The 25615-nt window shown below is 43.1% G+C and overlaps 1 protein-coding gene across 3 annotated transcripts in view; it reads left to right on the top strand.

The window, feature by feature from the left end:
- The window catches only part of DAPK2 (death associated protein kinase 2), an 89423-nt gene extending 66539 nt beyond the window's left edge, over positions 1-22884 (top strand). For 2 of the 3 annotated variants that reach the window (XM_054042707.1, XM_054042708.1), the window contains 3 exons: positions 2204-2356; positions 4577-4622; positions 5700-7662. In XM_054042707.1, coding sequence (XP_053898682.1) covers positions 2204-2356; positions 4577-4622; positions 5700-6350 — 850 coding nt within the window. In that variant the 3' untranslated portion in view covers positions 6351-7662. Of the gene's footprint in view, positions 1-2203; positions 2357-4576; positions 4623-5699; positions 7663-15619; positions 15710-15887; positions 15972-17557 lie in introns of those variants that run through there. The other variant, XM_054042709.1, reaches the window with a different exon arrangement.
- Positions 22885-25615: the final 2731 nt, after the last annotated feature.

Below are 25615 nucleotides of genomic sequence, written 5' to 3'. Positions count from 1 at the left end.
AGATGGCGATCCTGTCTCTTTCTGAAAACCTCCAGTGAAGGAGCTTCCATGACTTCCCTAGGCAATTCCATTGTCCTACTATTCTTACAAGTGGAAAGTTTTTCCTGAGATTTTATCTAAATCTGCTATGCTGTCGTTTGAACCCATTGCCTCTTGACCTGCCCTCTGTGGCAAGAGAGAACAACTTTTCTCCATCTTTTTAATGGCAGCCTTTCAACTATTTGAAGACCACTATCATGCCCCCTTCCCTCATCCCATCACCTCTTTTCCAAACTAAACGTACCCAGTTCCTTCAGCCTCTACTCATATGGCTTGCATTCCATCCCCTTGATCACCTTTGTTGCTTGCCTCTGAATCCTTTCCAGTTTCTGTACATCCTCATGATTACTCTCATAGAGCCAAGGTGCTAAAGCAGTATTCATACAGTGCCTTTCAAGGATCATTTAGTGATTTAAAATTGGGAGAGAATCATCCCCATTCTACATGTGTACACACTGAGGCATGGAGAAGTGAAGTGACTTGCCCAGGTCACAAAGGACCATATGACACACAAATTGAGGGGGCAGTGGATGGGAGGAGAGAAGCCAAGTGCCCCACAGTATGATGTTGAGAAAAGGGAAAAAATATGGCCGAAGACATTCGGGCAGGGATTCCCCAGCTGTTTTGTGACCACTGGTGGGCCACAAAGAGCTGGCTTCTCACGTGTTGCCTGCTCTCCTCCTTGTTTCTGGCTGAATGAAATGGAACAAAGGGACAAGCGGGGATGAGTGAAGAGTGGAACTAGTCAGAACAATTGACTGTAGTCAAATAGAGCAATGCATAGAGCATCAAAGACAGCTAAAAATATTCCCCTAATATTACCTTCCCAAGTCAGCAGATGTGGCAGTTCTGGGTTGTTACATGATTGCAGATTGGGAATAGGGGTGGCAATTTCTCTGTCGAGATTTGGTCCACACTATGAAAGAGTTCAGGAGCTCCCTGTTTTTGTGCATAGTGCCTCTGTGTTTCTTGTATCCCTGCTGGGCAGATATAATCACCGTTATTAAGGTGTAATGCAAAAGATCCTTGGTCAGTGTGACATTGTTGGACGATAAAGGCCTATTGTGAGCAGAATCACTTAAACAAGCAACGTCTCTGTGAAGGGTTTGCTGCAGTTCTGTTTTGAGCCCACTGCATCCAGAACTTCCACTACCAAATTCCAAACAGGGAAGGCAAGAATAGTAGTAGTATTTTAATGGGATTAGATCAATTTCCTTAGTATAAAGAACACTTAGTATAAATAACTCTTGCTGGAAATCTAACTCTCTTGACTCAACATTCATGGTATTTAAAAAAAGGAACTCTAATAGAAGTGCTTTAACCCCAGGTTTCTGTGGGACTGAGGTAAATATGAGTCTAAGATGAAGGATGTCAATTGCATTTGAGAGAGATGCCAGGCAGGATCACAGCCCTTTCCATCTAAAAGATTGCTGAATAGTGTTTTATGAGGATGACGACTGCATTGTATCCTTGCAGTTTTAAGCATGGAACTGAGCTCCGACAGAATTAGCTCTTTATGTTCAATTTTATTGCACTGTAAGTCCTCTGGCTTGTCCTGGGGGCTAGTTTTAATCAACGCCATGTCCTCTTCCCACCCTGGAGAAATCAGAGCAAGGCCACAATTAATCTTCTCTATTTATGTGGACCTCTTGGGCCTAACTCTAGGTGCACATTGTACATAGATGCTTGCCAGTGAACTGCAGGCAGAAAAACAGCATGGGGCAGGAGTTTTTCCAAAAAGCCTACAGAGAGGTCACTGAACAGGACTTCCTTGATGGGAACTATGGGGGGACATTCCGTGATATAGCCTGTGGGTATTTGTGCATGTACCCCCGATACATTCATAGCAACTGGACCTCTCCTCCAGTGCGGATTATTTTTACCCTGGGCGGCAATAACCTGAGTGTGTCTCAGGGATGGGGGTGTCCGTGAATAGGGTCTTTGCTGTCGCACATGGAAACACATTAATGCTGCTTTTGTGAGTCTGTTTTGTAGCCATATGTATATGGTGACCCAGATTTGGGCCTTTTATTTCCAAATCTTCTTGGCTGCCCTGAAAGAGAGACCCACATTCCAACGTTGTCATTTCACAATCTCGGAATCACGTCAAATTAACTTTATTTTTCCCCAATCAAAACATGATCCTCCTGTCTGACCTGTTCAGGCTCAGCGGCGCATCCCCTTTCCTTGGAGAAACAAAGCAGGAAACTCTCGCCAACATCACAGCCGTGAATTACGAATTTGATGAGGAATTTTTCAGTCACACCAGTGATCTGGCAAAAGACTTTATCCGGAAACTCCTGGTGAAAGACACGCGGTAAGTAAATGTACAGAAATGGCTGGCTGCCTTTCATGCCACCCAGGCAAAAATGAGCACGCTGAGCAGTTCAGAGGTTTCATTTCAGAGTAGGGTCACTGTCCCAGAGTGAGTCATTAAGTACAGGTGTATTGCTGTGTCCCTTGTAAATGTCTATATACAGAGGCCCTAAAAATATGCCGTGCCAAAATTCACCAAATGTGGCAAAATTTGGCATGCATTTTCTTTCACCAGTAGGGTTGGATTGGTTGTGTGGTTTTTTTTGTTTGATTTGTTTTTGTCTTTTTGTGAAGTGCAAATTACTGGAGTTTATTGGGTTTTAGAAGCTATTCTTGTGTCTGGTAATTCTTAAATTTTTTTTATTGCCTCTAATGACATCTCACAATCCATGTGTCCTTGGTGGGTGGGTATGTCTGTGTGTGTGAGAGAGAGAGTTGATTTTATATTCAGTGTTTCAAAAACCGCTGCTCTGGATGGACAAATTCAGACTGAAAGTAAGGCATACATTTTTAACAGTGAGTAATTAACCATTGGAACAATAAAAGGGGCCTGGTGGATTCTCCATCACTGACAATTTTTAAATCAAGGATGAATGTTTTTCTAAGAGATCTGCTCTAGGAATTATTTTGGGGAAGTTCTATCGGCCTGTGCTACACAGGAGGTCAGACTAGATGATCACAATGGTTCCTTCTGGCTTGGGAATCTATTAATCACATGCTAAAGCCTGCAGATTGGCTTGCAGAGATTGCCAGGAAACCAGCTCCTATGTGTTCACTTGGAGGATTGTGTTCATCAATCTCAAACCTCCAGAGGGACACCCTAGCCACCATTTTCTCTTCGCTGTCTTCATGGAGTCCATCATTTGAGGCAGGATGGCTCTTATCCCAGGTCTGTAGTGGATGTTGGTAATTGCTCCCACACCCCAAGCCATAAGGAACCTTCTAGGAAGTGAGATGCACTTAGCCCTTTCCCGTTATTGCTGCAGACTCCTTGCTCTTCAGTTGTTTTAGTGTCAAATATGCTCCATTAACCCTTGTGCATCAGCTAGGTACACCTGGCACTTCTCTAGCAGCTATATGGGGCTTTTCCCCTACCTCATGGTGATTAGGGAACAACAGAGATTCTTTAGCTACTGCAATAGGGATTATAGGAGAGGGATCTCTGCTCCTGAAGTTTTTAATGAGTAGCAGGACTACCTTGCCACACTTCCTGCACTATGTTGGGGTGGGTGGAGAGAGTAAAGGGCATCCTTGTGGGTTATGTGCTGCTGAGCCTTCTAAAGAGTCTGTTTGTACTAGTAGGAGTGGTCATCGTATGTCCCCTGAAAACAAAGTGGGGGGCCACTTGCAGAAATATGTGGGAAGGCAGGTCACTAGGGTGACCTCTAAAGACATCTGGGGGAGAAGGTAGATAGTGGGGGTTGTTGGGAGAAGGATGCCAGCTAGGGTATCTGTCCAAACACATCAGCAAATATTTCTACGAACCTCAGACCCCAGGATATGTTGGGGCTTGTTGGAGTCTGATGTGAATGTTTTGCACAGGTTTAGCAAGTGCCTTTCAAGCAGGGCAGATCAGGCATGTTGATATCTGTGCTGTAACCAGCTGCAAAGGCAATACCATGTTTATGCCCATCCTGCCTGAAGGTGATAGTGTACTGTTCGCGGTGCTGCTAGGGGGTAGGAGAAAGTTAGATTTTCTGATTAGTATTGAAGCATCCTGCCCAGGAATACTGCTTTCAGGAAAGAGCTTCAGAGTGACTTAATAGCTCATGCATTACAGACGTTTTCGATTACATTAATCTTATATCAATTGATATAGAGAAAAAGTCAGACCAAGTGTGTGCAGGAAGAATTCACTCATTAGGCATGTTAGACTAGTAAGACAGATCATATCATGAAACATTAGCAGTGTTTCACCTCTTTTTAACAGAACAATGAGAGAGGGAGAGATTTTGATTGAGTGTAAATGAAAATTAAGTAGAGCTGACAGGTCTGCTGGGGGGTAGCACTGTATTAATACTGAAGCCAGAAACCTAACTGTTATGAACCCTGCTGCCCTACAGAGTAAAGTAGCCAGGAAAGTTGTACCTCACTGTAAGTAATCCTGGCACTACTGGTGACAGTGTTATAGGTACAATATTAAAATGTTGGTTCATAAACACTCTGAGAGAGGTGTATGGCAAGCAGCTTGGCTCTCATTTAAGTCTGTGTTTCATTGCAGGAAACGGCTCACAATTCAAGAAGCTCTCACTCATCCTTGGATAACGGTAAGGCCAAAGATATGGGTGGTGCTTCGGGATATGGACATTTGCTTCGGGATAAACTAGTACAGAATTTGTATGGGAATTTATATTTCCACACTAAAGGCTATGTGCCTAAATTGCAAGATAATTCATCATGGTTATGGCTTTCAGAAATCAGTTTGAATCAGACAGTGAATCTTAACCTCTCCATGTCTCACTTTCACCCATGAGCAAAGCAGGGAGAATACTCCTTCACAGGTAAGTTATGAGAAATAATTGGCTACTAAACACTCTGAGATCCCTGGATGCAAGACAAACAGTAGTAAAAACCTGTTAAATTCCTTCCAAAATCTTGGATTTCTGCAAGCCTTAATCATGACTTCTGTTATTACAATAAAGCCAAAGGAGGGGTGACTGGAATATAAATAAATAGGCATACAGTATTCTGTATTAGAACACCATTTGTGTTGTTTTCATCTCTAATCACTGTTTGCATGGACACAAACCATACCTCTGGTGTAGTGCTTTTGGGTGTTGAGAGCTGACCATACCAAATGTGAAAACAAATCACTCCTTCAAAATGTCATTGGTGTAGTGAGCTAGTAGTTGTCTGGATTTGCTTGGTATTTGGATTTGTGTGGGTGTGTTGTTTTGTTTTAAGCAAAGCTTGCCTCCGTAGATAAATCTCTTAGTGAAAATACATTTAGCAATCTCAGCATGGCAAATACGGATGTTTAAACACTGGATTGTTCTCATTTTGTTATGTATTGTACAAAACATTGAGTGGAGTGTTTTCAGGATTATTTTTTCCCCACAAATGTTGATGGTTTTGAGACTTTAACTGCACAAACTGTAGCATGCAAATAGTTCACGACCCTTTTATTTATTTACACTTGTCCTATGGGAATGAATGTTCAGTGCTTGTCACATCACCCCTTTTATTTTAATCAAATGCATGAAGGAGAATGACTGGAAACGATGCTTCTCCCTAGCATTGTGGAAATGCAGTTTGCATCCCTTGTCTGCTGTGTAGAGTTGACATTTGTGCAATATCTTGCAATCTTGATAAACAATCTATAATACTGGTTCTTCTGTCTGAAGACTCACCAGTTGATAGAAGAAACAAAAGTCCAAGAAAACAAGAAGTCTGAGAACAGTCAGCTGAAGACAAAACGTCTGAAAGAGTACACCATCAAGTGCCATTCAAGTATGCCACCAAATAACACCTACATCAACTTTGAGCGCTTTGCCCGGGTGGTAGAAGACATTTCTCTGACGGAACGTGGTTTCAGCACTCTGGCTATGTCCCACGACTCCCTGCAGGAGGACATTGATGCTCTGGTTTCCATATATAATGAAAAAGAAGCTTGGTACAAAGAAGAAAATGAAAATGTGAGACACAAGCTTTCACAGCTGAAGTATGAGCACCGTAAAATTGAATCCCTGAAGAAACATCTGCAGGATGACATCAAGACTGTAGGTTCTAGTCTTGCAAGTGTCACTGGGAAATACATTGATCTAAAGTCTCAGTATGAATCTCTGAGTCAGGAACTTTCTGAGGAACTCAGGTGGATCCAGGATTTAATGAGTAGTTTTCAGCTGGAGAATGGAAATGATGCATGTGTGAATGGAAACTTTAGCTCTGTTTTCAACAAAGATATTAATGAATCAGTAATGGAGCTGTTAAATAGATCTTGCTGTGAAGAATTCCTTGCGGGCTTGAATCTTGATGTTGCAGAATCAAGTCAGTAATACTGGTTAATAGGCAAAACTTTGCATTAGAACCCCTATCTTGCTGTCCGTCTGTCTCAATGTGCAGCAGTAAGAAATCATCTCGGTTTGTAACTTCAGCACAAAACCACCACCTATGCATTAAAACAGAAATATGGAAATGTTGCACAAACTATTGACCAAAAGCCTATACTCTGCAGTGGTGGTTGTGCTGACGTTGTGACCAGCTCAGTTCCTGAACCCTTAGAATTAGAAAATCACTTTGTTTTAGGGCATGTGCAATCCTGCAATTAGTGCAGAATAACATTATAATAATATGTAGACATATAGGTCCTGAAAATTATTCACGTGAAATGAAATAGTATTTCACTCCTTATTTACCAGCTTACACATGCTTTGAAGACTATAAAATCACCTGGTAGCATTCTTGTTTGGATGAGGGAAATAGTCTTGCAGACTTGCTGGGGATAATTCTGCACAGCAGATAATTAAAAACACTTATGAAGGTTATTGCAGCCCTTTAAAATGGAGTGAACGATGCAGTGATTTATCATTTCACACCATGAAAATCACAGCTAATGAAGAAAAGTTAAAGTTATTTTATAGGCCAGTTATTCAGGATACAGTCTCTTTCACTGTCATCACATGTTAGAACAGAGGTCCCCAAACTGTGGGGCATGCCCCCTCTAGGGGGGTGCAGAGGAATGTCTGGGGGGGGGAAGGCTCCGTCACCACCCCCAGCCTTGGCCCCCTTAACCCTGTCGGGTCCCCCTCTCCCAGAGCCGGAGCCCTGCTCTCAGACCTGGCTTGAGGGAGGAGGGGCACAGACAGGGGTAAGGGATGGCACGAAGTAAAAAGTTTGGGGACCAGTGTTAGATACTTTTTAGTCCTTTAATGTGAAGTTCTTGCTATAAAAACAGGTACCTTTATGTTTCATGTACCAGAAATATTTTATTTGAAAGACAGAATGATAAATCTATAATGGAATGACTGGAGAACTGTGTATGTATATTTTGCTGTGCAAATACTAGATTATTTATGAGGATGATGATCCATCAGGCAGTGTCAATAGACCTTTGACTTTTATTCCATAATAAGAAAGGTTTGTCAAAGGAAACAATTCATTAACTCAGTGTGGTAGAACTTGAGACTCGTGTTTTTGTTCCAAAGGTCATTTTAGAAACTTATGAATAAGGAAAAAAAGTCAATGTTTAAACTGAATAATGCACCATTTTCCTGTGTTTCAAAGGAAAGGTTATTTGCTCAGGCTGTATTTATGTGCACAAATGTAACCATTTCACGTTTTGGACACAATAAATAGTCTTGTATTCACGATGCTGTAGTCTCTGATGGGGAAGTCTGTGACTGAAATGGGGTATTTAAACATCTACTTAGTGAAGTAATTATAGGACCAGATTCTCTAGCTGGTTTATGGCTCCTTTGTGAGGCTGAGGTACTGCAAAGGGGCTGTAATCCAGTGGCAAATGCCCTGCAGAGAAAATGAATTTCTTGCTGGGGCATCTGTACCACACACACAAACACCCCTCCTTTCTCTCCCTCTGTTTCCCGCCCCCTAGGCATAAGGGGTGTGTCATGGGCCATGAAGGAGTGTGGTGGATCTGTGTTTCACATGGCAGTCCTTGACTGACATAGTGTCCTTCAAAGGAACCATTACCAGTGGTGCAACCTAGAGCTGGAAGCAGCTCTAATTTGCTTCGGATCCAGGGTTGGCCCAGAGAATCAAAGAATAGGAACTTGACCATGCCATAGCAGGGCTCCAATGCAGGAATCAACCCCATGTTTTTAATGACCTGACATAAAGATTACAGATTGTCAGAGAATATCTGCATGGCCAGTTCTGTGATACATCCGGTGGAAGTCTCTTGGGGCCAGGCCCATAGATTTGTACAGGGCCGGCTATTGCAATGGGGCTGATGTTGATTGGGCCTTTGTGCACTACCACAATACAAACAACATGCTCAAGCAAGAAGCAACAGAGGGGCCTGTGGCACCTTTCAGACTAACAAAAGTATTGGGAGCATAAGCTTTCATGGGTAAGAACCTCACTTCTTCAGATGCAAGTCATCTGAAGAAGTGAGGTTCTTACCCACGAAAGCTTATGCTCCCAATACTTCTGTTAGTCTCAAAGGTGCCACAGGACCCTCTGTTGCTTTTTACAGATTCAGACTAACACGGCTACCCCTCTGATGCTCAAGCAAGGAATCCCTCCTCCCTGGGCTCTCAAGCTATGGCATGGCCATACCACGTCTCGCTCAGTGTTGCCTCTAGCAGCCCATTTGATTCATAGATTCATAGATTATAGGACTGGAAGGGACCTCGAGAGGTCATCGAGTCCAGTCCCCTGCCCGCATGGCAGGACCAAATACTGTCTAGACCATCCCTGATAGACATTTATCTAACCTACTCTTAAATATCTCCAGAGACGGAGATTCCACAACCTCCCTAGGCAATTTGTTCCAGTGTTTAACCACCCTGACAGTTAGGAACTTTTTCCTAATGTCCAACCTAGACCTCCCTTGCTGCAGTTTAAACCCATTGTTTCTGGTTCTATCCTTAGAGGCTAAGGTGAACAAGTTCTCTCCCTCCTCCTTATGACACCCTTTTAGATACCTGAAAACTGCTATCATGTCCCCTCTCAGTCTTCTCTTTTCCAAACTAAACAAACCCAGTTCTTTCAGCCTTCCTTCATAGGTCATGTTCTCAAGACCTTTAATCATTCTTGTTGCTCTTCTTTGGACCCTTTCCAATTTCTCCACATCTTTTTTAAAATGCGGTGCCCAGAACTGGACACAATACTCCAGCTGAGGCCTAACCAGAGCAGAGTAGAGCGGAAGAATGACTTCTCGTGTCTTGCTCACAACACACCTGTTAATGCATCCCAGAATCATGTTTGCTTTTTTTGCAACAGCATCACACTGTTGACTCATATTTAGCTTGTGGTCCACTATAACCCCTAGATCCCTTTCTGCCGTACTCCTTCCCAGACAGTCTTTTCCCATTCTGTATGTGTGAAATTGATTTTTCCTTCCTAAGTGGAGCACTTTGCATTTGTCTTTGTTAAACTTCATCCTGTTTACCTCAGCCCATTTCTCCAATTTGTCCAGATCATTTTGAATTATGACCCTGTCCTCCAAAGTAGTTGCAATCCCTCCCAGTTTGGTATCATCCGCAAACTTAATAAGCGTACTTTCTATGCCAATATCTAAGTCGTTGATGAAGATATTGAACAGAGCCGGTCCCAAAACAGACCCCTGCGGAACCCCACTCGTTACGCCTTTCCAGCAGGATTGGGAACCATTAATAACAACTCTCTGAGTACGGTTATCCAGCCAGTTATGCACCCACCTTATAGTAGCCCCATCTAATTTGTATTTGCCTAGTTTATCGATAAGAATATCATGCGAGACCGTATCAAATGCCTTACTAAAGTCTAGGTATACCACATCCACCGCTTCACCCTTATCCACAAGGCTCGTTATCCTATCAAAGAAAGCTATCAGATTGGTTTGACATGATTTGTTCTTCACAAATCCATGCTGGCTGTTCCCTATCACCTTACCACCTTCCAAGTGTTTGCAGATGATTTCCTTAATTACTTGCTCCATTATCTTCCCTGGCACAGAAGTTAAACTAACTGGTCTGTAGTTACCTGGGTTGTTTTTATTTCCCTTTTTATAGATGGGCACTATATTTGCCCTTTTCCAGTCTTCTGGAATCTCTCCCGTCTCCCATGACTTTCCAAAGATAATAGCTAGAGGCTCAGATACCTCCTCTATTAGCTCCTTGAGTATTCTAGGATGCATTTCATCAGGCCCAGGTGACTTGCAGGCATCTAACTTTTCTAAGTGATTTTTAACTTGTTCTTTTTTTATTTTATCCTCTAAACCTACCCCCTTCCCATTAGCATTCACTATGTTAGGCATTCCTTCAGACTTCTCGGTGAAGACCGAAACAAAGAAGTCATTAAGCATCTCCGCCATTTCCAAGTTTCCTGTTACTGTTTCTCCCTCTTCACTAAGCAGTGGGCCTACCCTGTCTTTGGTCTTCCTCTTGCTTCTAATGTATTGATAAAAAGTCTTCTTGTTTCCTTTTATTCCCGTAGCTAGTTTGAGCTCATTTTGTGCCTTTGCCTTTCTAATCTTACCCCTGCATTCCTGTGTTGTTTGCCTATATTCATCCTTTGTAATCTGTCCTAGTTTCCATTTTTTATATGACTCCTTTTTATTTTTTAGATCGTGCAAGATCTCGTGGTTAAGCCAAGGTGGTCTTTTGCCACATTTTCTATCTTTCCTAACCAGCGGAATAGCTTGCTTTTGGGCCCTTAATAGTGTCCCTTTGAAAAACTGCCAACTCTCCTCAGTTGTTTTTCCCCTCAGTCTTGATTCCCATGGGACCTTACCTATCAGCTCTCTGAGCTTCCCAAAATCTGCCTTCCTGAAATCCATTGTCTCTATTTTGCTGTTCTCCCTTCTACCCTTCCTTAGAATTGCAAACTCTATGATTTCATGATCACTTTCACCCAGGCTGCCTTCTACTTTCACATTCTCAACGAGTTCCTCCCTATTTGTTAAAATCAAGTCTAGAACAGCTTCCCCCCAGTAGCTTTTTCAACCTTCTGAAATAAAAAGTTGTCTCCAATGCAGTCCAAGAATTTGTTAGATAGTCTGTGCCCCGCTGTGTTATTTTCCCAACATATATCCGGATAGTTGAAGTCCCCCATCACCACCAAATCTTGGGCTTTGGATGATTTTGTTAGTTGCTTGAAAAAAGCCTCATCCACCTGTTCCACCTGGTTAGGTGGCCTGTAGTACACTCCTAGCATGACATCTCCCTTGTTTTGGATGCAGTTGCTTTCCCTAAAAGGGTAAAAGTGAGAGTCACTCTGTACAGCTTCAGGCAAACTCTCCAGTTCTAGTGGCCAAAATCCCCCTTTTCTGATAATCAAGCTCTGAACAAAGAGGACAAAGGGAGAGATGATATGTCAGACTTTTCTCTTTGTCCACCCCGCCCTCCCCGCAAAAGCCCACTCCTCTGTTCTGGAAAAGCTAATGATTTAAATGTAATGGGCTGCTGTTCATAAGATTATAAGAATAATCCTGTTTATTATTTTTATCTACAAAGCAATAATGTATTCTCATTAAGTTCACAGAGAATGATGAATCAGAAAGTGCCATGTTCACATAGTGACTTTGGGAGACTAGTGAAAAACCACACACATGTATATATTTGTTTTACACCTGTCTATAGCACAATAGCTGTGTCTGGTGTTGGGCAGAGAATAGACATGCACCCCATCCTGAGACACTTACATTCTACATTAGATGGGATGGAAGTAGAATTTTCAAAAGTTTCTAAGTGACTTAGGGGCATAAGTGACATTGTCTTTCAATGAGACTGAGGCTGCTAAGTAGAATCATAGAATATCAGGGTTGGAAGGGACCTCAGGAGATCATCTAGTCCAACCCCCTACTCAAAACAGGACCAATCCCCAGACAGATTTTTTTTTACCCCAGTTCCCTAAATGTCACCCTCAAGGATTGAACTCACAACCCTGGGTTTAGCAGGCCAATGCTCAAACCACTGAGCTATCCCTCCCCCTGAAGGGCCAGATCCTCAAAGATATTTAGGTGCCTAACTCCCACTGACATCAATGAGAGTAAGATGCCTGAATATCTTTGAAAAAGGGACTCAGGCTCAAAAGTCACTTAGGTGCTTAAATGAAAATTTTACCAAGGACCTAATAAATCTTATATCTCACTTGTAATTTTCAAGGGAACTTGAGGGAGGGAGGTGCTCAACTGTCATTGAGTGTCAGGCTTCTTTGAGAGTCCAAACCTAGAGCTCTGCCCAGTGCTGCCTGGTATGTTGAAGAGGACACTTCCAGAGGGACTAGACAACTTTTTCAGAATCGAGGTTCTCTTCCCCTCATTTTGAAAAATAAGGAAATAGAGTAAGATTCAAAATCTGGAGAAAAGACCCTCAGTGTACAGAATCTGTCTGCCCCATCCCTGGCCCCATATTTCTGTCCATTTGGATTATCTCTGCATATGGATATACTGGCACAGAGCAGAAGGGACATTAGAGCAGGTGCTCTGCTCTTTAGCATGTCTGGCTAATTATGACCCACTCCTCAAGGCCTGTGCTTTTTTCATGAGTTGAAGAAGGTCCCTGCTGTACCACTCCTGAGAAAGGATCATGTCCAGCTGAGAATGACAAGATCAGGACTTTGCAAGGTACTTAGCAATATGGGGCAACTGATTAACAACAGTCTGGAGTATCATAAAACTAATTATTTTGGTGGAGCTTCAAGGGTTCTGCCATTGAACGAGCACTTAAATGTTTTTGACAATTGTACAACTGACATTTAACAGTGACATTTTGTAGGTCTAACCTGATTTCTCACCAGTCTTTTTGACTTAACACATTTGTGGCATGCTGCCTAGCTCCTTATAATGTGGGGAACTAACATCTCATGCTTCAATATCCAGGGTCAATTGTGCACAGATGTTGTCTATCTTTACCGGAGAAGGAGGGCAGGCTGATAATTTCAGCTCTTTTCTATCAGAGGTATTGACATACTTTGCCACTGGAGATGAAATATCAGCCTCTGTATTCATTGTACAGGTTTCAAAGCTGAGGACAGCTTCAGAGAATGATGGGAAGCAGAAGCAGTGCAAATGGTTCAGGTGTTTGCCATTAGGCTTTAAACATTTCTCTGTGCAACAGTGAAAATTGTCCTGGATTTCCCACAAAAAGTGTTCTTAGAATTGACATTTTCACATCCTGCTCTATAGAAAAAGTATGCATTTAACTTGTGGTCCTATTCATATGGCCTCCCTGCCCTCTGGTGGCCCAGAAGGGCTAGGGTCAGGTATTGGCCAAGACTGAAGGATGGGTCGTGTCGTGCTCTGCTATACTATGGTAAATCCTCTGGCATTTTTACATTGATTACCTGATTTTTCAGAAGTGCTGAGTGCTACAAGGTTCCATTTGAAAGGGATTTGTGAAACCTCAACCCTTCTGATGATCAAACCATGACTATCTTACAACATATCTTCAAGTTGTTACATACTTTCGTCTGTTGCATAAAAATGTTTGTTAAAATCTTTGAGCCAAAGCTCAACAACTTGCACTTAGATGCTGCTGACTCTGAGGTTGCCCTTGGGCTGACAAGTATTTCAGAATACATGTGCATAAAGCTTTAAAACTCTGAGTCCTATGGCACCTCCTTGCTCTCTCTCCCTTTCTTATCAAGATTCTGTAAAATACACTAGCAGACGGGCTACAGCCAAATTGCAGAACAACTGACAAGAAAAGATGTGGTGTTGTACCCTGTTATAGGTGTTGGCTGTTTAACAGCATTATAGCTTGTGTGAAAGCGAATGTGTCTGCTCAACAATATTACCAGTTTCCTGACAAGATGTTTAAATCTTTGAGGGTGCACTTTCCATCCTGCTCTGGTGCTTCTATTTCCTTTCTTGTTTAATTCTAGTCCAATTAAATATAAGCATTTCTGGGTCTCCCACCACCATAACATCTACTTACAACATAAGTTCCCTGGGCCCCATTTACTGATGTAGCATGTGTACCGTAACTGATATTGAATGTCAGCTAACGTTCTCTCATTTTATTATCAGGAGTTTGGGAAAAGTTCCCATTTTTAGTTTGCACTATTTCATGAAAATGATACTTCAGGACAGGCAGCATACAAATGAAACCTATGTATTCGGTTACTTTTCCTGTTCAGTTCTGAATCAAACTTATTGGTCTCACAACCTAAATGAGCACCTCCTGCAATCCATCTTACTTAACTGTCCAGCTCTTGTACTGTAAATCACTCCCAGTTGAGAGCTATCTTTGTTATAACTTTGTTCTTATGTCCTGTTTCACTGCTCAGCAAACCCCTCATAGTTGTAGCCTATTCAGGTCTTTGCCATTGCTTCAGTACTCTACTGACCTACTTCCTGGGTCAGCGGAGAAGCAACACTGTTGGTGCATTACAATTTGATGTGTGAGTAGCAGAGGACATGTAGATCTCTGTAGTTTCTCAGTATTTCTTGTTCATACGGTATACAGTCTCCAGTTTCAAAACTGGATTAGTAAGGCCCTCAAAAAGTTACTGTGTCAATTGGTAGCACAAAACAGCACTATCAAGGTGGGGTTATCAAATCCTTCTGGTAAATAGTAAACCCAGTAAACTTGCACATCAAAAAGACATGCTGGGCGGGGGGGGGAAGAGATCTGAAATTAGGGAAAGGTCCACTCTGAACTTTGGCTGAAGCTTAGCTTTCTAAAGGGTCCAACGTGGAAACCCTAAATATTAACACATCCAAAGCTGGAGATCTAGGGTCTGAACTTTGTCACTAAGGCTCATCTCTAGAAAAAGCTGTGCACATTAGAACAGAGAATCAATTTGTGCTGTTTACTTTAAGCATCACACTCCGCTTGAACAATGAAAGAAGTACACTCGTCTGTTTCCCCTTTACTCTGGAGGAACTAATAGTGACTCTAGCGTTAAGGCTGATCTGAGATTTTGCCTTTGATGGGACCTTAAACCCTCTCAGGAGTTGAAACAGTGGCTTGGCTTTAAAAAGCTAAACCGATACAGAATGCGTGTCAGAGTCAGGACACTGGAGTAGATGGATCACAGGTCTGAGCTGGTATGACAATTCCTAGCTCCCTATGACAGATGTTCAAGTTAATACTACTTGGTCTGTCAGCACCATGGATTGTGAGGGTTCCTTATGCATTTAACTATGGCAGCTGGATGGAATTAATTTTAAATGCTCATTCCTTCCAAAGGGGTCAGAGGTAGAGCCAGGCTACCTCTTTCCTTCCCTAAAGGGCCTTGACTAAGGAACCCCATAGGGTTCTGTTCTGTCATCATTCCTAAGCGACACTTGTCAAATCCCTGTGGAAGGCTGTGGAGCTACAGGCTAAAATGTCATCAGTATGCTGACAACGGCTCTCCATCTCCTTCTCAACCGCTCCTGATGGAGCCCTTTCCATGCTCTCCCAATGCCTTTCAGAGAAAGGGACTTGTATGAAAGCCAATGGGCTCAGGCTCAATCCAGATAAGACAGAGGTGCTACAGGTCAGCAGAGGGAAGCATTCTGAAGAATTAGCACAGTCAAGAACTTCTCCCTCAGCTGAGCTCCTCTCTCTGGTTTTTAACTCAGTTCAGTGTGTAACTGACACAAGCAGAGTCATGTTTACTTTCTGTCCCTAGGGAAAGCTAAGCAATAAACTTGTCATCTCTTGTCTTCCAGCCAATGGACAAGCGGCAGGCCCTGGTGAGGCGAGAATCTGTCATTAACTTGGAAAACTTCAAAAGGCAATATGCCAGAAGGCGATGGAAGGTACGGCACTGGGACATTAATACTGATGTGGTAATACTTACTTATCCTGAGGGGCTTCGAGGGCAAGCTAATGTTTGCATAGTGCTTTGAAGCTGTAAAGCACTATAGCTGTATTAAGTATGTTAGGGATTTCTACATTGCAAGTGTCACTTAATTCTCATCTCTCCCCCTCCCCCAGCTCTCTTACAGTATTGTCTCACTGTGCAACCACTTATCTCGCTCACAGATGAGAAAGGTCCCACTGATGCAGGATGAAAGTTTGGTAGGTACATTGAAAAAACAAAGGGAAGAGAGAAGGGAAAAGCAACCATTTTACTGCGATGCGAATCTTGCTCCCCTAGCATGGGCACCGAAGGTCCAAAAAGCATCAGAACTGCCATGGTTCTGGGTAGTCAACCCATGGAGAAGCCAGACTATGAGCTGCTGTACTTTTTTTGTACCCTGGGCCATTGCTCCAACAGTGCTATCTGTGGCATAAATGGGGAGCAAGGAGTGGCTAGTGGCTCTGCAAACTGTATTCACTGGCCAAAATTATGATATGGGGGAGTAGTATGAAAGTTGCACTAGGTACATGGCTACCATAGTGATGAACATCGTATCAAACCCTTAACTGAGAGAGGCGAGGGGGTGCAGTTGCTCTGGGCTGGGTGGGGAAGGGAGGATTTCATCCCAAAACCTACTATGTATTGTAGTTTCCCCCATGCAAAGCCAAAGTAAATGGGCTTTGCATAGGGAATGGGAATTTGATGCTAAAGGTCAATCTTGCACTCCTGATGCCAGTGGGATTTTGCAATAGACTTCAATAGAGGCTCACTATGTGAGCAAACATGGACTAAGGAAGCACTTGAATATAAAAGGTCTTATCTAAAATGGGAAAATCCTTGTGTTCATAGAATATCAGGGTTGGAAGGGACCTCAAGAGGTCATCTAGTCCAACCCCCTGCTCAAAGCAGGACCAATTCCCAACTAAATCATCCCAGCCAGGGCTTTGTCAAGCTGGGCCTTAAAAACCTTCAAGGAAGGAGACTCCACCACCTCCCTAGGTAACGCATTCCAGTGCTTCACCACCCTCCTAGTGAAATAGTGTTTCCTAATATCCAACCTGGACCTCCCCCACTGCAACTTGAGACCATTGCTCCTTGTTCTGTCATCTGCCACCACTGAGAACAGCCGAGCTCCATCCTCGTGTTCAATGGCTTCTCATGAGAGCACATCGCTGGACAGTTTGTATTGCTTAAACTTTAGGTTTGCAGAAACGTGACTTGAAAAATTCATTAGGTTGGAAGTATAACAAGCTTATGTACTCCTGATGCATTTTTGTCTAAGTATTCTATTCTATATAGGTTCTTATACCATCTATAATTTTTTAGTGGGCCTTATTTTTATTTATTTATTCATTTATTGCTTTATTGTTTACATGCATTTGCCTAGTCTCCATTAGGCCAAAGATAAAGTGGGGGTTTCTGTCAGGCTGTTTTGACTGTGAGCTTTGTTCCTAGGAAAATAGGAACAAGGATATCCTGCTTTAGGATCAAATCAACAACCCCACTACAGGCCATCTGCTGTACTTTGGCTGGGAGGTCACTTATTTTAGTTTTGGCCCAATAATCTCATCTGGGAACAGCCACCGCAAAGTGGATAAACCCGTCTAGAATCCTGTGTCTTGCTGTGGCCTCCAGTTGAGGGGGAAAATATCCCCAATGCAGCTTAGAGAACCTCAGTGATGTTTCTCTTAGCTCTCCTGCTTATCCCCCCCATAGGTGACTGATTAAGTATGTGTTTGCTAATCTATGTAGGAGCTCTGTATCTCATTCAGCAGACTGAAACATGACAGCCTCTTTATTTCAGAGAAATTGTGAAAGTGACCAGGAAGAAGATCTTTCCCAAAGAAATGGCACTCATCTGAGGAAAAGCAGCATATTTTAGTGTATCTAGTATTCACACTAGAGAGACATGGGAGGAAAACCTCATCTTGGCTAAAAACGCAGCCCTAACAGCAGAGCTGGTTTATGGTCAGATTCAGTGATGATGTGCTGCTCGCTTTTCAAATTACACAGAACACCTGCATAATATTATTCAAGATCCGCTGAAAACTTACAAAACTCGGGAGTCCGGATTCCCTGAGAAGTGCGGCAGCACCGACACCATCGGAATAATTTTACTTGTAGAGCTTTTCATTCTTCTTCAAATTCATCTGTGAACTGTGATATCACCTGTATCCAGAACATTGTTTTCACTGACATTCTCTTAAGTGTAGCGCAATTCACATTCTGAGCCATATATAAGAATGTGTGAATTAATACCAAAGGATCAGCCTTTATGGCAGTGAAGCTGTTATTGCTTCTTAAGCAAACTTTTACAAATAATTGTTGTTGTTGTTAGTAACACAGATACACGTGTCTGAGAGGTGTCTGCAATAATACCGCTATCCTTGTTGTGATGAAAAGTTTTTCCATTTTATCATCGAAGGCGCTAGCCTGATAGCATGGAAATGGTGTAAGGAGTGGACCTGGGTGGATTTTTTTGCAGCAAACAGTATGCATTTGTCAACAAACTGAAACTATTCACAGAATCAATGCAAAGGACTGAATAGTTTGAGCAAAAAATTTTTTTTCCAAAGACTGAGATGCCATTGGAGAAGTGGTGATGCCGCCACTTCCTTATAAGCTTTAGCCTAGTGGTTAGGGCACTCATGCCAAACCCAGATTCAGTTCCCCCTTCTACCTGAGATGGAGAAAGGATTTGAACTTGGGGCTCCCTCAGTGCAAAAAAGTGCCCTAGCCACTGGGCTATGGAATATTCTGATGTTGAGCTCGCTCAGTCTCTCCTGTTGAAGCAGTTTTACAGTGTATAAATAATTAAATAGTCATTGGAGCAGGGATTTGATCTGGTGACTTCCACCTCCCATGTGAGTGCCTCAGCCACCAGCTATAGAGTCAGTCCCACACTCTGTCTGCCTGGACCAATGACTATTTGTGCTTTATCCTAGGGACCACTCTCTATAAATCTGTGAAAATAAGCTCTATACTGGTATAACTGCATCCACACTAGGGGGTTGCACCACTTTAACTATATTGGTTTCTAAGTCAATATAGTTAAATTGATACCAAAAATATGTGGAGACCAACCCTTTATTTTGGGTTGGATGTAGCTAAAACCATAAAGCAAACTGTTTGTTCTACAAAATTTCACCTGATTTGAACGGTTTTGTATCAGTCATCCCAAGCTTGAGATTTTTACTGGTTAGAATTGCAAGTTTGTGTTGAAACATAACCCAGGTGAATTTTGCCTGGCTTCAGGTTTCACTGTGAACATTTTGCAAAGCATTAAAAATCAAGTTTGAGTCATAGCTTTATATCCTTTTTTAAGTGGGGATAAAAACATGCATAGTACATGCATCAGGAGGAAATATCCAGCATCCAAGAAGGAAGAGGTAGCATAAGTGGAAGCAGAAAGGAAAGTGTGAGGGGAAAAAAAAAAAAAAAAAAAATTAATGGAGATATCCCATCTCCTAGAACTGGAAGGGACCTTGAAAGGTCATCAAGTCCAGCCCCCTGCCTTCACTAGCAGGACCAAGTACTGGTTTTGCCCCAGATCCCCAAGTGGCCCCCTCAAGGATTGAACTCACAACCCTGGGTTTACCAGGCCAATGCTCAAACCACTGAGCTAGAGGCACAATGGTAAATAGGTGGGAAGTAATCAGTGAGGAGGAATGACTGAAAGGGACAGCTAGGAAGGGGGTGGATAGATAAAGAACTGGGGAGGTTAGAAAAGACCGGAGGAGAAAAGGGAAAATAGGGTTAGGAGGATTATGAAGGAAAGGGACGGAAAGAGGAGTGTTTCCACCAAATGTCAGACCACAGTCTGAAGCAGCTGATGTAAAAAATAGGCTACCTCATGTTCAACAGTGCTCTAGACCATGGCTAAGTCTATGGTAATCCTCAGCCTGTAAAGCCTGTCTTCACTAGGATAAAAAGGTTTGTTCCGAATTTGAGTTACCAAACACAAGGTAAAACCCTAGTGAAGACAAGGCAGTTTGTTGTTTGCACAGGTTAGCTGGTTGAGGTTATGATTACAGGGGTGGCTAGGGTTTATCTGCTAACTCACGATAAAACTACAAGTGCCTTGTCTTTACTAGGATTTTGCCTTGTGATAGCTAATTCATGTTAAGAACAAACCTTTTTTCCTATTGAAGACAATGCCTAACTGACCAATTACGGGGTATCAGAATTATGCAGCAATCTTTTTCTCTCATCTAGATTTCTACAATACGTTCTTTGCTGCTCTTGACTTCCCTTACCTTGTTCTACTTGTTCAGAAGTCTGATTCTAAACTCTTTGAGATGGAGCCTCAGATGGCATAACGTGTCCTGCCTCCATGGAAGTGGATGAGCTATGGCAATTTAAGACCAGCTGAGGCTCTGCCTCAGTGTTTCTACTGTTTCCTTGCTCTGTCATTAGCCTCAGTGACTGGCATTGTCTTGGTAGCTCCTTTTTCTCTTTCCCCACAGAGAAATAAGTGCTACATCTTTGTCTTTGTTACAAGTTGCTTCCAAAAATTCACTTATCATAGCAGTAGTGCCTGCTTCCCAACTGTGATGATAGTGAAGTAAAGGTTAGATTACTGAGAGCTAGACAGACATTGTGCATGACAAATCTGAACCAGCACTTAGATACTATGCTGATAGGCCACCGGAGAAAAGTCTAGGGTAGGTGATTGGAAATATGGACTTGAGCCTTGTTCGGAATGTTTATTGTAAAATCTGAGATTGCTTGCCTACTTTTTTTTTTTAAATTAACTTAATTCTGCTTTGATCAACTGTTCCCTGAGTACTAAGCCTTGTTTTTAATTGAGGACAACTGCCTTCTGTAGCTAGACCAGGTACTGCAGCAGCATCTGAACACCGGAATGGCATTGTGAGGAACGCTGGGTTTGGCTTACTTGTCAGCATCACTTTGCAGAACAAACACTTCTCTTTGCACTTTTTATATTGAAGAGTCAGCCAGGTACCCAACAGAGCAATGTTTCTACCCATTTTCTTCTTTGCTTACTCTCTACAGTTCTCTGTGTATAATATTTAATATCTCCCAAATTAAGGTAAATTTTCTAATGATTACAGTTTAGGTCACTAAGAATTCGTGTTTATTTCAGTGTACAAGGAATTTATTTTTGTGTTCACTTTCAGGAGAGGGATGTTTCATGTGTCCGAGCCACTTGGTCATATGTACATCTTTAAAACCCTCCTTAATTAGTTTACACTGTTTGTACAGCAGTATGCATTATATCTGATTCTTCATCTCTCCCATCTTCTAAAGTCCTGAGCCGTTATCACTTTTCTAAATAGGTATCCAGACAGCCAGTAATTGCTGAACACTGGCTACAATGCACCTATATCACATGGACCAAGCAAAATATCAATTCTGTTTTATGCAGTATTCTAGATAGCCCAATTGACTATTAAGGATGAAAGGGGATTATAATATTACATTAACATAAATGGTACAAATTCAATATTAAAACCTAGGTTTTGATAAATGTATATTGTACAATCATACTGAGGACTTCCAACACTGTCCGTAGTGTGTTCTATATGTTATAATATACCACACTCAAATAAATATATATAGCTTTATTAGCTGTTGTGCTGATATTTTAATGTACCATTGCCTTAATATTATTGTTATTTTCCTGGTTCCACATCTAAAATTATACTTGCTCTTCTACTCACTCACCCAGTACCTCTGTGTTTACAAGCTAATGGAGACCAAGTCTTCAGTGTATTGTTCAGTTACCTATTTTTATATTTTTTTTTATATAAAAATATATAAAAATAGGTTGTGTAGACTTAAACATTGGACTAAAAGTGAATTTGCACTGTAGTAATGGATACATAAAGAGAGAATAGTGCATAGGAAAACTATTTTCTTTTCATTCTATAGAGGAATATTTATAAAGAGAACACTAAAAATATATATTTGAAAAATCAATGGCTCCTCCACTTGTCTCCCAGTTTCTAAGTTCAGGATTCTCTTTGTCCTGTCCCACGTGATGGTGCTCCGATTAGCCTGAGTTTATCAGAAAGAATTTAAAGACATGCTGAGCACCCACACCTCTAATTTGAAGTCTGCATGAAAATCAGGCCCCTGAGCCCTGGTTATAGTAACATCCTGGATTATAACATCAGACATTGCTTTGGGCCCAGTCCTGTGAGGAGTTGAATGCCCTCACCTCCCACTGAAGTCAAGATGAGTTATCATTTTTCAGGATTTTGGCCTTTAGTTTTGGCTGTACCCCTGTACAACTAAGGACATGAGTATGCAGTAATAACCACAACTGTACTGTCACTCTCAGATAAAACAGCATTGCCCTCCTTTCCTTACTATGTTCTGTGAGCCTGTAGCTTCACATGACTTGTGTGGGATGTGGCGTTCAGTGCAAGGGAACCACCAGGGGGTGTTATAGAAAACACTCATATTTGAGCAAAACTATTTCCTGATCTTTTTTCAAATACTAATTCAATGCCTGTGTATATTTTGGAGGTTTCGGTGCAAACTCTAGTCACTGATTTACTAGTACATTTCCTTCCAAATGTATTTGTAACTTTGGAGTCTATACCTATATATTCTGTTGGGGTGAAATTCACTCCTGTGCAGAAGGGCGAGTATCAGGCATAAGCACCACTTAGTTAAGCTCTATCTAGAAGACTTACGTGGTTCATAGTCCTCGTCCTGGCTCTGTGCATAGTTGTGAATTTCACTCTTAATGATTTGGAATCTTAAATACAATTATCCTAGTACAACAGCCTTGAGTTTCCCCTTGATACTGAAAGTAGAATGTAAGAATTTACTTCATTATAATGGTTGCACATATTACAGGACTTGCCTCTTTGGGAGAAGATCTATATTTTTAATGCATGCCTGGCCCCTTGGGAATTTGAAGAAGAGGGATGCAATAGTCTGATTTATAATAAAATATTTATTTATTCTTTAGTCAATTGACATAATTTGGATATTTTATTATTGGCGCACCCGTGCTGTTTCTAACCTCTGTACCTATGGTTTTTAGGAGAAATACTCAGATTTTTATTGAGTACCTGGCAAGAATACAAACTCTGTCAGAACGCATTAAATATATTTGTCATTCTGATTTGCGAATAAAACTTTGCAAAATATTAATGTGTGTAATCTCTTTATTTCCCTGTGCATTTGTAGGGAATAGAGAGGGAAGGATGGTCCAGTGATTAACTGGGATGCTGGAGACTCAGTTTTTAGCTCTGCCACAGGCTTTCTGTGAAGTCTTGGGCAAGTCACTTATCCTCACTGTGCCACAGTTCCACATCTGTAGAATGGGGATTATAGCACTTCTGTACCTCACAGGGGTGCTGCAAGGATAAATAAATTAAAGATGGTGAGGTGTTCGGATATTCGAGTAATGGGGGCCATATAAATACCCGAGAGAGAATTTAAGAAATTTTCTACTGTGCTGCTGCCATATTAGAAATGCTATCAGACGCTCTTCCTCTGCAGTCAGTCAGATTTGTACCTGCGGGTAAATGCTGAAGAGAGCTGTGTAAAGCTGCTGGAGTTTCTGTCCATTTTGCAAACCTGGGGGCAGGATGTTTATGCAGCAGGGAAATGAAGCTGATCCTAAGGGTCTCAGAAGCAAGTGTTACACAGGCCCTATGATATCAAACATAGCAGTGCCAGCAGACAGGCGACAAAGAAATAGGGTGACCAGATCACAGGGATGAAATATTGGGACATGGAGAAGGGGGGGGGGGCGGAGCAAAAAAAAAAAGCAGTTTCGCAGGGGCCGGGGGCATTAGCAGGCCCCGGCCGCGCCGCCGGATCGCACACAGCGCCCCAGCCGTGCACGCTGCCTTCCCCGCGGAGCCTCCCGCCCCCTGGCCCGCCCCAGGCACATGCAGCGTGTCCCGCCACTGGCGGGGAACCCCGCGCCTCTCCCGCTCAGCTGCGCTCCAGTGGCTCCTTCCTGGCGGGGTGAGCCTCTGGAGCGCAGCTGAGCGGGAGAGGCGCGGGGCTCCCCGGTAGCGGCGGGGAAGTTTATCAGTTCGGGGGACCCCGGCCGGCTCCTCACCCCTGTCCGCCGGCCGCCCTGCCTGGGACAAGTCTCGCCCCCGCAGCCCCTCTCCACCGTGTGTCTCTGGCGGGCGGCCCACACCCCCGGGCTGCGCCACCCACCCAGGCCCTGCCCGTTCTGCGCTGCCCTGGGACTCACTGCGCTGCCCCGTGGGCTGCAAGGTTGGAGCAGCCTCTGCACTGCACTACAGCGCTCCTGGCCTCGGCCGGCCATGGCCTGTGTGCCCACGCTGCTGCACAGGGGCATCTCCTCCCCAGGCCCAGCTCAGGATCCAATGGGGCAGTGAGGGGGCGAGGCTGGGGGTGGGGATTTGGGAAGGGATTCAATGAGGGAACGAGGGGGCGGATTCGGGGCGGAGGGGGCGAGAGCCCCTCCGGGCTCTGCCTGTGCACCGGAGTGGAGGGCAAAATTGTTTGTGTGTCCCGACCGAATATCGGTTGGGATGTGGGACAAACAAGCAAATATCGGGACAGTCCCGATAAAATCGGGACGTCTGGTCACCCTACAAAGTGTCGGAGAATAACAGAGTTCTCACTTTTTGTTTGGGTACAGCAAGTCAGATACTTTATTTTCTCTCTATCAGTTGTATGGAGGGAGAGAGCTAAACAGGTCTCTCAACAGGTAAACAATTACAGCAAGCATTTATACCTTTTGTTACAGACAATAATGAGCAACAGCTGCATTTTGTTTATACATAGGTCATTCTGATATCTTGTTTTGCTCACTAATGTAGACTCTTACTCTACATTCCATATTATCTACACATTATCTACACAAGGTCGCAACAACTTCTCACACAGTTCTTTCCCACTCGCCTCACACATTCCTCGCTTCTACAAATCTCGCGTTATCAGGGTTACAGTTAGCCTGACTCTTGCTAACGAACTGTCATAAATTGCATCCCCTTCCTGTCAGTTCTTTCTCTGCGTCCACAAAAGAAATAGCAACAGCGCAGGAGGAGGCTGACCCACCAAGCCTGCCGGGCTCAAGATGTGGCATGGAATGCGAGAGCATTTAGGCTGCTGGCAGCCTTGGAGGAGCTGATTTAGGGTGCCAGTCAGGTTGGAGGTGTAAGTGGCAGAAGTGTTGCAGCACTGCAGGCTGGTGCATTATTCTGTCTGCTGCAGAATGCAGCCATTTGGAGAGGGGTGAAGTCCCGACACCCAAGTGCCAGTGCCTAGAGGAGTTGCCTCAACATTTGCCTGGAACAAATTTCATCTCTTTTCTACGTGCGCTGCTGACCTGTCAAAGTTACACCCCAAAGCTGGTGCCTGGCACCAATGCAGTCCAGCAGCTGGCTGGCTGGGGGAGTTGTGGGGACCTACGGCACTAAGGAGGGCAGGCAGAAGTGGGAGTGTGTTGGAGAAAGCACAGCAGTGCTGCATGAGTCAGAAAAACAAGCAAACAAAAAAGGTAAAGTCACTTTTTCCCCCCGTTTAGCATGTGCGGGGGATAACAAGAGATACTTACATTGGAGAGCAGGATCATTGTGACATGATGCAAGGCATGCCTCCTCCTCCCAGGTACCGCACATGTTCCCTCCAGCATGCACCTAGCTCCTGCCAACCCAAGGAGCAAGAGAGTGGTACTGGGACTGGAATGTGACCACCAAGCTGTGGGACATCAGGCAAACCCTTCACATCCTCAGTTACATTTTTCAATCTGCAACCTTTAAGTAACTGAAAGCTCTGTTATTACCAGCTCTGAACCCTGCATGAACACATTGATCATATCTTGGTGTAAGTGACTTTTCAAAAGTTAATACTGTTTACATTTGGATGTGGGTCAGGAAAGCTATTTAATTTT

The sequence above is a fragment of the Malaclemys terrapin genome, chromosome 10 (assembly GCF_027887155.1).
Source record: "Malaclemys terrapin pileata isolate rMalTer1 chromosome 10, rMalTer1.hap1, whole genome shotgun sequence".
Taxonomy (NCBI): Eukaryota; Metazoa; Chordata; order Testudines; family Emydidae; genus Malaclemys; species Malaclemys terrapin.
Note: the sequence above shows the minus strand (reverse complement) of the source record. Positions and strands in the feature narration are given on the sequence as shown.